General features: G+C 41.9%; 2 gene segments (V, D, J or C); one reads left to right on the forward strand and one right to left on the reverse strand.

Annotated features, from left to right (window-relative positions):
• Positions 1–12874, forward strand: part of LOC118971267 (immunoglobulin kappa variable 2-28-like) — a 628396-nt gene that overhangs the window by 221605 nt on the left and 393917 nt on the right.
• LOC108408372 (immunoglobulin kappa variable 4-1-like) lies at positions 8391–9167 on the reverse strand. The segment is given in 2 exon segments: positions 8391–8830; positions 9011–9167. Coding segments are annotated over 2 exon segments (489 nt in total).

Here is a 12874-nt window from a genome sequence, read left to right on the forward strand (position 1 = left end):
CTGTGAAAGATCCCTAGAGCTCGCAAACATTGGATTCTTTTTAAAAATTAGATCGTTTTGGCATGTGATTTTGAATCACACAAAGAAGTGATTTAACATGAAATACAGAACACAAAGAAAATTTTAAAAATTCCTTGCAATATTTGTACCTCACTGATTTTCTCTCGCCACTTTAGGCTCCAGTGGGGAAATCGTGTTGACACAGACCCCGCTCTCCCTGCCTGTCAGCCCTGGCGAGCCGGCCTCCATCTCCTGTAGGTCCAGTGAGAGCCTCGTACACAGTAATGGAAACACCTATTTGAATTGGTTTCTCCAGAAGCCAGGCCAGGCTCCTCGGCTCCTGATCTATAAGGTTTCCAACCGTGACTCTGGGATCCCAGACAGGTTCAGTGGCAGTGGGTCAGGGACAGATTTCACCCTCAAGATCAGCAGGGTGCAGGCTGATGATGCTGGAGTTTATTACTGCCACCAAGGTACAAAATATCCTCCCACAGTGATACAGCCCTGAACACAAACCTCCCTGCCCGGGTGGCCCACCTACACAAATACATTGTTTTATCTGGGGAGCAGGCATGGCCAATTCTCTGAGTTTGCTTAAGAGGAGGATGTTGGGGAATCAGGGGGAGAGGTGGCAGCTGAGGGCTCTGGACCATAAAGGCCTTGGCTACACGTCTGCCACCACATGTGATGGCCCAGCAGCTGCACAGCCCTTGTGTGGCAGAAGCCCCAGGAGGCGTGGGTCCACCTGCCCTCTGAGCACGACACTTGCTGAGAGGGGGAGTTCGTCACCTCGTGTGGAAGCTCATCCTGACCCTCCTGGTTTGCCTACACTCACCATGTCTGTCAGTCTCCTTACCCACCAGAGAACAGGGAGATTCCTGGGACCCCAGGCTGCACAGCTGCTGGGCTCAGGCAGTTCCCAGGGCATCTCTATGGGGTAGGTTCTTGGCAGGGTCAGAAACTGGTATTTTCCCAGGTTTCCCACTTTCTACTCATCTTTTACAGTACTTATCCCCCCACTGTATGATGCTGGTCCAGGTATGTATTGTACACAGGCTCACCGCAGGGCAAGTGGCAGAGAGCAATTAATAAAGCCTTGGTTTTTGTACCTTCACAGGAGATGAAAGATGCAAATGGAAAGGTCTTTGTCTTGCCTCAATGACATTCTCCTGAGAGTTAAAGTGAGTTTTAAAATTCCAAAAGTTGGGTTTTACAAATAAAAGGTATGAACAGGAAGATAGAGGGCACAAAATTTAGCTGTATGCCATGGAGGGGCAGAACTATATGCGACTTCTTTTTCTTCTTCAGAATGTAAGAATTTTAATACTGTGGACAGATGTCAGGAAATGGGAATGTGAAAGTATCTGCCTTTCTAGGCTGTTCACTCAATGTACTCTTGAGCCCAGTGACCACTCAAGGCCCCATAGTGTCCCCTGGGCTCAATAATCTCTGTCAGGACATGTGAGAGACAGCAAAACAACCAGGATGACAGACAAGCAATTCCTGGGGGCAAACACACATTCAGCTGTAACCCAGGGGCATGAACATGTGGGTATCCCTCTAAAAACACACAGCAGCTCAAGTCCCCTGTGTCACGAATACCCAGCCCTCGTGGAGCTTCCCCCACTAATACAGCCTCAAGTCAGGGGTCAGGATTTAGGACCCTCAGAGAGACAGGTACTTGAAGAAAATGTAGCAGAGGATTCCAGTGCTCACCAGTGTTTTATGAGTTTGTCGTACTTCTGAAAATGCAGAATACTCAAGATATCAATGATCAGGTTCTGTCATCATATCTTAAAAACCAAGTATTTAGAATCTGCGAGCAATGTAGATTTTTTTCCTATTTCATGTCTGAGACAGACAAGGGGATGCAATGATCTCTAATGCAATGGTGTGAATATTCATTTTAAAATGTCAACATAGTCTTAGAACAAACTATGTTATATATTTTGCTGACCTATTTGTCTTCATAAATTTCAGAATTACCTAAAATCAAATCCAGAATTCTTTATGAATGAGTATATATATATATAAGCTTCCTACCCATAACTTGATATGCTCTGTACCATTAATCCTGAAAGGAGAAGACAATGTGAGCCCAGGGAACAAAAGCCATCTATTTTTTCAGGTCCTCTTGGGTGATACAAGAAACAATCATGCATAAAATTATACACAGGATGATTGATCACTGAAGAAATCCCAGCTTTCAGATGGGAGCACAGCCTGCCCTAATTAGCTAAAACTGCCTCAGTCCCTTAGAGCCAACCCCTGACTCCTGCAATCTTTAATAACTAGCTCACACCCTTTTCTCAACTCAACTAGCTCAGTCCCTCAGCCCCCTGTCGCTCTGGTTCCAGGTAAAGCGAGGGGGCCCGGGGCAGTTCCAGGCCCTGGTTACCATCAATCATTACGTGGTGAGAAAGCTGTGGTAGGGAATGAGCTGCTCTAATCACGGCCCTAAAATGTAACATAAAATATTTCCATATTTCCAGAAGTCCCCCTCTTCCTTCAGTCACCCCTATACTGAGAAAAGAAAACACCTACTCATTGCTACAACAGGAAAATTGAAAATTGTTGCAACACTTATGGAAAGCATTCCATCAGGATCTATTTATATTTGTGTTTTGAAATAGATAATTTCATACCTGGGAATTGATCCATGATAATAGAAGTACCATTTAATGGAGAATATGGCACTGCCGTATTATGGTAGTAATCAACAATTTTAAACAAAGTAAATTCCCATCTGTAGAATTGGGGTTATTTTCAAATGCAATGTATTCCTTCCAAACGATAGTCTATATATAGTCATTACAGAGACTTAATTTGATAAATACAGGAGTAGTCATAGAAGTTCTCTTTTAGGTCACAATGTGTTTATTATTTCCTCTGAAAACCTCCTAGGAAGAGGATCAAATTTTTAATAGAATGCATTCTCCCTAGAGATTTTCTTGATGAACTCTTAGAAGAAGAAAAAGGAGCCATTGGGAGCAACCAAAGGGCAAAAGACTATTTTTGTGTTAAAAAAACAACATGGTATACATGTATACCAGCATTTCTCCAAAAGTCATGTTTTCCTCCCTGTTCAGCTCTCTTAGTTTGAGTGTTCTGACCAAATTATTAATTCATTCACTCAGCACACAGTAAAGACACACTATTTATCTATTTACCGTTCATCCTGTCCACAGGTGGAAAGAGATACTTGCCTCTGACGCCTAACATAACAGCCGGTAGCCTGGGAGCAGCAGCCAACAGACAAACACCCAGAACACCTCACGTCCCTCCTGCCCTGGGAGCCTCCCTGGGTCAGCAGTAGAGGGAGGAGCTGCTTCCTTCTCCAGGGCAGGTGGGGTAGAGCCAGGTGGGAGAGCCACTTGGCCCGCCCAGGGTTTACTCTGGACACACACCTCTACATCCTCAGGGTCTCTGATAGATCATCAATAGACAATTTCTTAAGAATGAGAGACTCACTACCTCTGCCACATTGGAATTCATATTTTTTCATAGTCTGACCTTGTTGAAAACAAAAACCAATATTTGTATCCTTACTACTTTTCCTTCAAACAGAATACAATTTATTTCATTTTGCTCACATGAAGTGCTCCACCTCTGGTCTCCTTTTGACTCTTTCCACCCTGCTGCACCCACCAGGAGATTTGCATATTTCCCTAAGGGAGGACTGAGATAAAAGGTCAGATCTAGTCCTGCTCCCACTTATCAGGAACCACCTGACAGACTTCTCAACATGGGGTTCCCTGCTCAGCTCCTGGGGCTGCTGGTGCTCTGGATCCCTGGTAAGGGCAGAGGGTGGATGAGAAAGACAGGCAGGTGGAGAGGCTCAGCTTAAAGGCACCACTGCCTTCTATGTGTTAGGTAATATGACGTGTCCTCCAGTTTGGGTATGCGATGCTTAGATTTGAGAGGGTGAGGAAGATTCCAGAAGGAACAAGAGCCTGTGCTTTGGGCAGTGGTGTAGTACACTGTGAAAGATCACTCGGCCTTGCAGATGTTGGGTACTTATTGGAAATTAGCTAATTTTGAGATATGATTCAAAATCACACAAAAATGTAATTTGACCTAAATTACATAGCAAAAAGAACATTATAAAAATTGCTTGCAATATTTGTACCTGACATTGTGACTTTTTTTCATGCCACTTTAGGATTCAGTGGGGAAATCGTGTTGAAGCAGACCCTGCTCTCCCTGCCCGTCAGCCCTGGAGAGCCGGCCTCCATCTCCTGCAGGTCCAATGAGAGCCTCCTGCACAGTGATGGAAACACCTATTTGCAATGGTTTCTCCAGAAGCCTGGCCAGGCTCCTCAGCTCCTCATCTATAGGGTTTCCAACCGTGACTCTGGGGTCCCAGACAGATTCAGTGGCAGTGGGTCAGGGACAGATTTCACCCTCAAGATCAGCAGGGTGCAGGCTGATGATGCTGGAGTTTATTACTGCCACCAAGGTACAAAATATCCTCCTACAGTGATACAGCCCTGAACACAAACCTCCCTGCCTGGGTGGCCCAGCTGCCCAAATACATTGTTTTATCTGGGGAGCAGGCATGGCCAATTCTCTGAGTCTGCTTAAGAGGAGGATGTTGGGGAATCAGGGGGAGAGGTGGCAGCTGAGGGCTCTGGACCATAAAGGCCTTGGCTACACGTCTGCCACCACATGTGATGGCCCAGCAGCTGCACAGCCCTTGTGTGGCAGAAGCCCCAGGAGGCGTGGGTCCACCTGCCCTCTCAGCACGACACTTGCTGAGAGGGGGAGTTCATCACATTGTGTGGAAGCTCATCCTGACCCTCCTGGTTTGCCTACACTCACCATGTCTGTCAGTCTCCTTACCCACCAGAGAACAGGGAGATTCCTGGGACCCCAGGCTGCACAGCTGCTGGGCTCAGGCAGGTCCCAGGGCATCTTTAGGGGCAGTTGTTGGTCAGGGTCTGAAACAGGTATTTTCCTAGGTTTCCCACTTTCTACTCATCTTTTTCATTACTTATCCTCCCAGTGTATGATGCTGATCCAGGGACATATTGTACACAGGCTCACCTCAGGGCGAGTGGCTGAGAACAAATAGTAAAGCCTTGGTTTCTGAATTTCCACATAGACTTTGGTACCTTCCCAGGAGGCAAAAGATGGTAATAAAAAAAGTTTTCAATTTTCCTCAATGACTTTTTCCTGAGAGTTTAAATGAGTTTTAAAATTCCAAAAATTGTGTTTTAAAATAAAAACATAAGCTGGAAAATAGAAGGCACAGAATTTAACTGTATATCATCAAGGGACAAGAAATATGAGATTTCTGTTTCCTCTTCAGAATATAATAATTTTAATACCATGGACAGATGTCAGGAAATGGGGACATGAAAGGAATATAGGAGACAACAAGTACTGGACAATTTTTCTGCTCTTTTGCTTACAACTGATAAAGCTGCAGGTGGTAATGAGATTATGGGTTGATGATATGAAAGCAGGGAGAAGCCCAGCTCTGCTTCCCAGGGAAACTCACAGAGTGGATGGGACTCCTGCCTGGCTTCCTTCATTGAACCCTGACCCACTGCAGGTTTCATGGAAGAGTAGAACAGTGAGAACCTTTTTTTTTTGTTTACAGTGATAAAGGTTTATTAACAGTCTTGTGTAAGGAAACCGATGGTCATCTGGGGCATTTATGCAGTCAGCAGAGGAGAGCTTCTGAAAACTTATTCTGCCCTTAGAAGTGGTTTGGCAGAGGCGAAGTGGTTCTGTTGGTGGAGATGGAAAATGCAGTGACATGTTAGCTGAGGCCCAGCAGACCCTAAACAAACAGTGGAGATGGAATCCAGGTGTCTATTAAAAATGTTTGGCACAGCTTTAAAGAAAAATCACACTGAACTCCAAGGATGTAGGTCTCGGCCATATGAAGCATGGGCCAGTCGAAGCAGACCAACATCCCCTCCCAACTGCCCTCCTCACTGCAGCTCACACATACACGTGTCTCTGGGCCCACTGATGTGCTCTGTCACCTGCACTGAGTATTTGTAGCTGCATAGCTTGGAACCCTGAAGAGAAGTACAAAAGATTTGGGTCCACATGTCAGCCTTTGGCCCAGGAGTAAGAAGGTGCTAGGTCAATGGCTTCCCTAGTCACCATGGTGATAGGAAACTTGCTTTTTCCAGTTATCTGTTTGTATAGCAAGCACTCTCAGTACAGACAAGTTTGGAGCAAAATGTTACTGTGCACTATAGAAAAATCAAGAATTGTGACTTGCATAAGGGAAGCTCATCAAACAAGTTGCTGATCAAGAATTGGGACATTCGTGCCTTGAGACGTAAAGAATGTATATTCTTACAAATCAGTCATTAAAATAAAGTTCCTTCTTCCCCATCTTTCTCCCCTCCCTGAACCTCCACTATCAATATTTGAAACATCAATGAAATTTCTCCTTTGCTGTAACAACATCTCTTGAACAGCACTGCCCAGTAGAACACATGCAGCAATGGACGAGCTCTCTGTGTGTGCTGAGCAGTGCAGCGGCATCTGGAGCCCAGAGACTATCTCCCTGTGGTTACTGAGCATTTGATATGTGCCCAGCATACCTGAGGACTTATTTTTTTACTTATACATTTTAATCTTTTTTTTTTTACATTTTAATCATTTTAAACTTAAATTTGAATAGCCGCACATGATGAGAAGTTGAGGTATATTGGTTACCTCAGACCTAAAAAGCTCAACCCTTTCTCTGAAATTTCTCATCACCTCCACAACCTGACTCTCCCTGAGGAAGCTCATTCACCTGCCACCCTCTCATGGGGTCGTTTCCTCTCCCGCATCCTAAGACCACTGACTACAATGTGCCAATAAGTGTGCTTCCTTGCTGCCCGCTGCCCCTCCCAGACCATTCTCCTCCTTCACCCCTAAGGATGCTCAGCTCTGAGTATCATGCCATTAAACCATGGCACCTATCACCCCCTCTCTCTCTGAAGTCATGTATGTCCTCATATCAATAGTTTAATGAAGAAAAAAAGAGTATCAGAAAGGTAAAAGAAGTTATTGGGATAAATTATGTCATAAGCCAAGGAAAGAGTTGCAAATGCAGACCATTAATAAGCACAGAAAAGAAATTCACTTTTGGCAACTATGTACTAAGTGGCACAAACATTTTGAAAACGATATTCATATACAATCACATTTATTGAGTTTCATCATTTGGTAAATGGTGCCTTATATACCCTTTTGGACATCAGTAGTTTGAGGCACAGAAGATAGGAAGGAGTTTTTCTTAGCAACAATAAATCTAGAATCTGGTTTGAATGTACACCTGTCTGCTTTCAATCAACATTATTTTTTCATAACTACTGTTTCTCAAGCTTGAGTAGACATTGGAATCCTGAGAGTATTGTGTAATATATGTTTTCTCCAGATATTAATTGAAATTCAGAGCATCATTTCCAGACTTCGGATATTGGAATCTGCATCCCAAAGCACTGCCAAAGTATTCTTCTGTTGCCTGAAGTACTGGTCATTAAACAAGCATTTGGAGGCACTTTTCATCCTGTCCCCATAAAGACAAAAATCAGTGCAGCCCACTATATGTTCTAACATTTGTCAATCACCTAAAATACTGTCTCCACATGAGTATACTGATAATTGTACCAAATAAGAGAGAGTGGTCAAACAACATAAGGATTGAAAACTATCCCTTAGATTTAATTATTCAAAGTCAGTAGGTGATCAATAATTCATGCATCTAAAGTTGCAGAGAGGGGGGCCCACATTTAGTGTTCACAGAGGTGGCTACCATCCTGTCAGGGATATAGAGGACCATGGTTCATAATTTAAAATCAGTACAAGGAAGAAATGGAATATGAGAATGTTATTTGTAAAAAAAAAAAAAAGGACCCAGAAGAATGGGATGGAGTAAAGAAGCCAGTTCAGAAACAGAAACCATGAGGTGGAAATGCGAAGACTCAGAATAGGAGATGCCCAGCATGCTGGGGGCAGATGAGTTACAGAAGCAGACTAAGGACTGATGGGGAAGTGCCTGAAAATAAGGGACTGAGCATTGCACCCTGGGAAGCTCCCAAGGCCAGGGAGTGAGAATGGGAGCTGGGGACACAGGAATGAGTAAAATGAGAAGTTCAGAGTCATTCAGGCACAGGGCAGAGCAGCTAACCCATCACAGCATGTTGTAGACTAAGCCCTTCTCTACAAGATGCAGCTGCAGCCATGGCTGGGTCAGTAATATAAATCCATCTGTAGGGAAAGCACAGTTTCAAGTAATGAAAAACAGCAGAACAATGGAGAAAAGGATACACAAATGTCATTACAGAGACTTCCTAGAATGACTTCCTTGTGCAAGACACACAGGACTGGCTAATCAGAACATTTTTCCCTGATCAAGGATGGATGCCAGCCTCTCATTCAGCTGTGGGGACACAGGGCTGTGCAGAAAGGGAGCAGCTGGTGTAGCAGAGATGCACTGGCCTGTGGCCCTGGGGACGCCCTGGGGATGAGGTTTGTGTTCGAGGCTGAAGCACTGTGGGAGGAGAGCTATAATGCTGCTGGCAGTAATAAGATGCCAAATCCTCAGCCTGGGCACTGCTGATGGTGAGAGTGAAATCTGTCCCAGACCCACTGCCACTGAACCTGTCGGGGACCCCAGATGCACGGGTGGATGCCCAGTAAATGAGCAGTTTAGGTGCCTGCCCAGGCTTCTGCTGGTACCAGGCTAAGTAGTTCTTCTGGTTGGAGCTATACAGAAGACTCTGGCTGGACTTGCAGTTGATGGTGACCCTCTCTCCTACAGACACAGCCAGGGAGCCTGGAGACTGGGTCATCACGATGTCCCCAGAGATGCCTGCAAACAAGTGACCATACATTGCATCAATAATACATAAAAAATTTTGACATCTAAACAGTGTAGGTTTTCGTATTTATCATGAGCAATAAGACTGTTTTAGATAAAATGTTCTATTCATTCTGCATGGTATAATCTCTTTCTGATTTTATTGAGTCATTTTTCCTCTACAGCTCTCACCTGAGGCCCAGAAGGCCAGGAAGATGAGGAGCTGGAGCTGGGGCACCATCCTGCTGCTGTGCACCTGTCTGACCCTCAGGCCCCACCTGCAGCAAACCTCTTGGTTTAATAGAGATGAGCAGCCAGCTGGGCCCCCAAGAGCACATGCAAAGCAGCAGGGAGTGTGAGTGCACAGTGCCTGTTCAGTGAGCTGAGAAGGCAAACAGTGGGAAGAAGGACACAAAAATACCATCACCCAGGAAATGTGCTGGTATGCCCACACAAGGCCTGAAAGCAACTTAACATTATGATTTTCAATACAGTCCAGAAAAATTCCTAAATGTTAAATATTTTTAATATCCACTCTATTTTTTTAAAACCAGCTTAAGGAAACATGAAAACCTAGCTTATAATAGACTATATGTAATCCTTCCAAAGCTCTCAATTGCTTCTTGATAGACTCCTCAGGACTGAGGATGCTCATTCCAAGCCATTTCTACAGCTGAAATGCAGAACAGTAGATGGGCCTTTCCAGAGCAGATACTGCTTTCAACAGCAGACTGCAGTGACCTGCCAAGAATGCTTATTACTGGAGCTTGACCATACAGAGAAAATCTCAGACTTCTTGATAGAATGTGAGGAATGAATCCCATCTAGTGCAAAGAACATTTAACAAGAGGATCTGTTCGCATCCTCGCTAAAGCTTCCCTTAGCATGGAACTAGCACAGTGGAAGTCAAAGTGAGGAGGTAGAAGAAATCTAAAGCATAATTTCACTTATTTTTTACCTTTACAGTTACAACTCTGAGAGAGCACAAAATCAAGAATACGTTCAGAAGGTGGAAAGTATCAGAAACACACACACACACACATGCAACCACATTTTGGAATAAAAATAATAGTAGCAAAATTGTTAGCAGCTGTGGTCCATATACTTGGACTTGCACTATATGTTCACATGTGTTCTACAATCTATTTCTCATGATAAATTTCATCTCCTTAAATCAATAATCCCATACATCCCCAAACAAAAGTCTAGCACCAAAGAGCTTCACTGCTGAATTCCAACAAACACTCAAAGAAGACTTAATACCTATTCGTCTCAAACTTCCAAAAATCTTCAGAGGAGAAATGCTTTCAAACTCACTTTATGAGACCAACATTACCCTGATACCAAAACCAGACAAGGCTACCACAAGAAAATTAAATTGTAGGCTGATATCCTAAAAAGCACACATACACAAATTCTCAAAAAAATATTAGCAAACTAAATTCAAAAATACATACAAAGAATTAAATATATAGAAAGCCCACAGCTAACATCATGCCCAATGGTGGAAGGTAAAATATTTTCCTTGAACATCAGCAAGAAGACAAGGATGCCCACTCTTGACATTTTTATTCAATATAGTATTGGAAATCCTAGCCATAGTAATTATGCAAGAAAAAGAAATAAAAGCCATGGAAATTGGAGAGGATGAATAAACTGCCACTATTTGCAGATGAAGAATTTTATATTTATAAAACCCTAAAAACTATATGAAAAAAGTATTAGAACTAATAAATGAATTTAGAAAAATTATAGAGCAAAAATCAATATACAAAAACCACTTGTATTTCTATACACTAAAAATCAACTACCAGAAAGAGAAATTAAGAAAATTCCATGTAAAATTGCATCAAAAAGAAAGTAATTCCTAGGTATAAATGTAACCAAATAAAAATCTAAAAACTGAAAGTTATAAGGCAGTATTGACAGAAACTGAGGAAAAAACAAATAAGTGAGAAGATATCTTGAGCTTATTGATGTGAAAAATTAATATTGTTAAAATGTCCATACTACCCAAAGCCATATACAGATGCAGTGCAATCCCCATCAAAATTCCAATGGCATTGTTCACTGACCTAGAACAAAAATCATAAAATGTGTATAGAACACAGAAGAGCCCCAAATAGTAAAGCAAATCTTGAGAAAGAAGAACCAGGGACATCATACTCCTGACTTCAAACTATACTACAAAGCTACAGTAGTCAAAACAGTATGGTAGCGGCATGAAAAAGATACACAGATCAATGGAACAGAATGGAGAGCCCAGAAATAAATCCATGCTTATATGGTCAATTACTTTATGACAAAGGAGGTAAGAATACATAATGGGGAAAGGATGATTTCCTCAATAAGTTGTTTTGGGGAAACTGGACTGCCATACACAAAAGAATGAAACTAGGCCACTATCTTGACCATACATAAAAATAACTCAAACTGGATTCTGGACTTGAATGTGGGACCTGAAACCATAAAACTTCTACAGAAAAGCTTAGATGATAAGCTCATTTACATGGGTCTTGGTGATGACTTTTTGAATCTGATGCAAAAGCAAAATTAAAAAGTTGGACTTCATCAAACTAAAAAGCTTCTGCACAGAAAAGGAAGACATCAGCAAACTAAAAAGGCAACCTATTGAATGAGTGAAAATACATGCAAATCATGTATCTGATAAGGGACTGATATCCAAAACATATAAAGAACTCAATCAACACAGTAGGAAAAAAACAAACTATCCAGTTAAAGAAATGGGCACAGTATGTAAGGACACATTTTTCCAAAGAAGACCTATAGATGGCCAACAGGCACATGAAAAGATTTCAATATCATAAATTATCAGGGAAATGGAAAGCAAACCTCAGTGAGATATCACCTCATACCTATTAAAATGGCTTTTATCAAATAGACACAAAGTAAGAAGTTGGAGAGCATATGGAGAAAGAGAAATCCTCATGTATTTGTTGGTGGGAATGGACACTGCTGAGGCCACTGTGGAAAGCAGTGTAGAGCTTCCTCAAAAAATTAAAAATAGAACTCCCATATGATCCAGCTATTCCACTTCTGGGTATTTATCCAAACAAAATTAAAACACTAATTTAAAAAGATGCATGCACCACAGTGTTCAATGCAGTGTTACTTAAAATAGACATGATATGGAAACAACCTAAGTGTCAACTGATGGATGAATGAAGAAAGAAATCATTATATATACATGCAATGGGACACCATTCAGTCAATTACTATAGGCTAGTACTAACATTAATATTGGTATTAGTGAAGTCATACAATAATGTATGATATGATATCATTATTGTACAATAGCAGATAAAATGTATGTCACAATTTCAGACAATATTGTATGATTCAGAAAATGTGGACTCTAAAGTACCACACAAAGAAACAATGAGTAGGTTTCTGGTTGCCAGTGGCTGGATGATGGGATAAATGGAAAGATGCTGAAAAAGGATACAAACTTCTGTATTTAAGCGGAATAATTTCTGATGATCTACTGTACAGAATGGTGACTACAGTGATCAATGTTGTATTTATTGGACTTGAGAGTTGCTAAGAGACTAGATTTTAAATGTTCTCATAACACACATACACAAGATAATGTTGTGTGAGATCATGTATATATTAACCATCCTTATTGTAATCATCATTTCTCAGTATACACATACATCAAATTATTGCATTGTGTAAAACAAATTTGCATGATGTGATATGTCAATTATATCCTTCACAAAACTGTGGGAAAATGTTGCATGATTGCCTTCTGGCCTCTAAGTTTTCAGAATGGGAATCCTCTGTTATTCAAGTGGTTTTCACTTTGGCTTTAGTTCTCAGAATTTTAGCTGTGACATGATTTGGCATAGATTTCTTAAGTTTATCCTGTGGTGGGTTTCCTAAGCTACTTAAATCTGTCAGTTGAGGTCTTTGCCAAAGGTGGAAGATTTTCAGCCATTATTTGTCCAAAATCTTCATTGCCACCCTGTTTGTCCCCTCCTCCCAGGATTCCAACCAACAAATGTTACATCTTCCTTCTGGTCCCACATATCT

The sequence above is a fragment of the Manis javanica genome, chromosome 1 (assembly GCF_040802235.1).
Source record: "Manis javanica isolate MJ-LG chromosome 1, MJ_LKY, whole genome shotgun sequence".
In the NCBI taxonomy this organism is placed as follows: domain Eukaryota; kingdom Metazoa; phylum Chordata; class Mammalia; order Pholidota; family Manidae; genus Manis; species Manis javanica.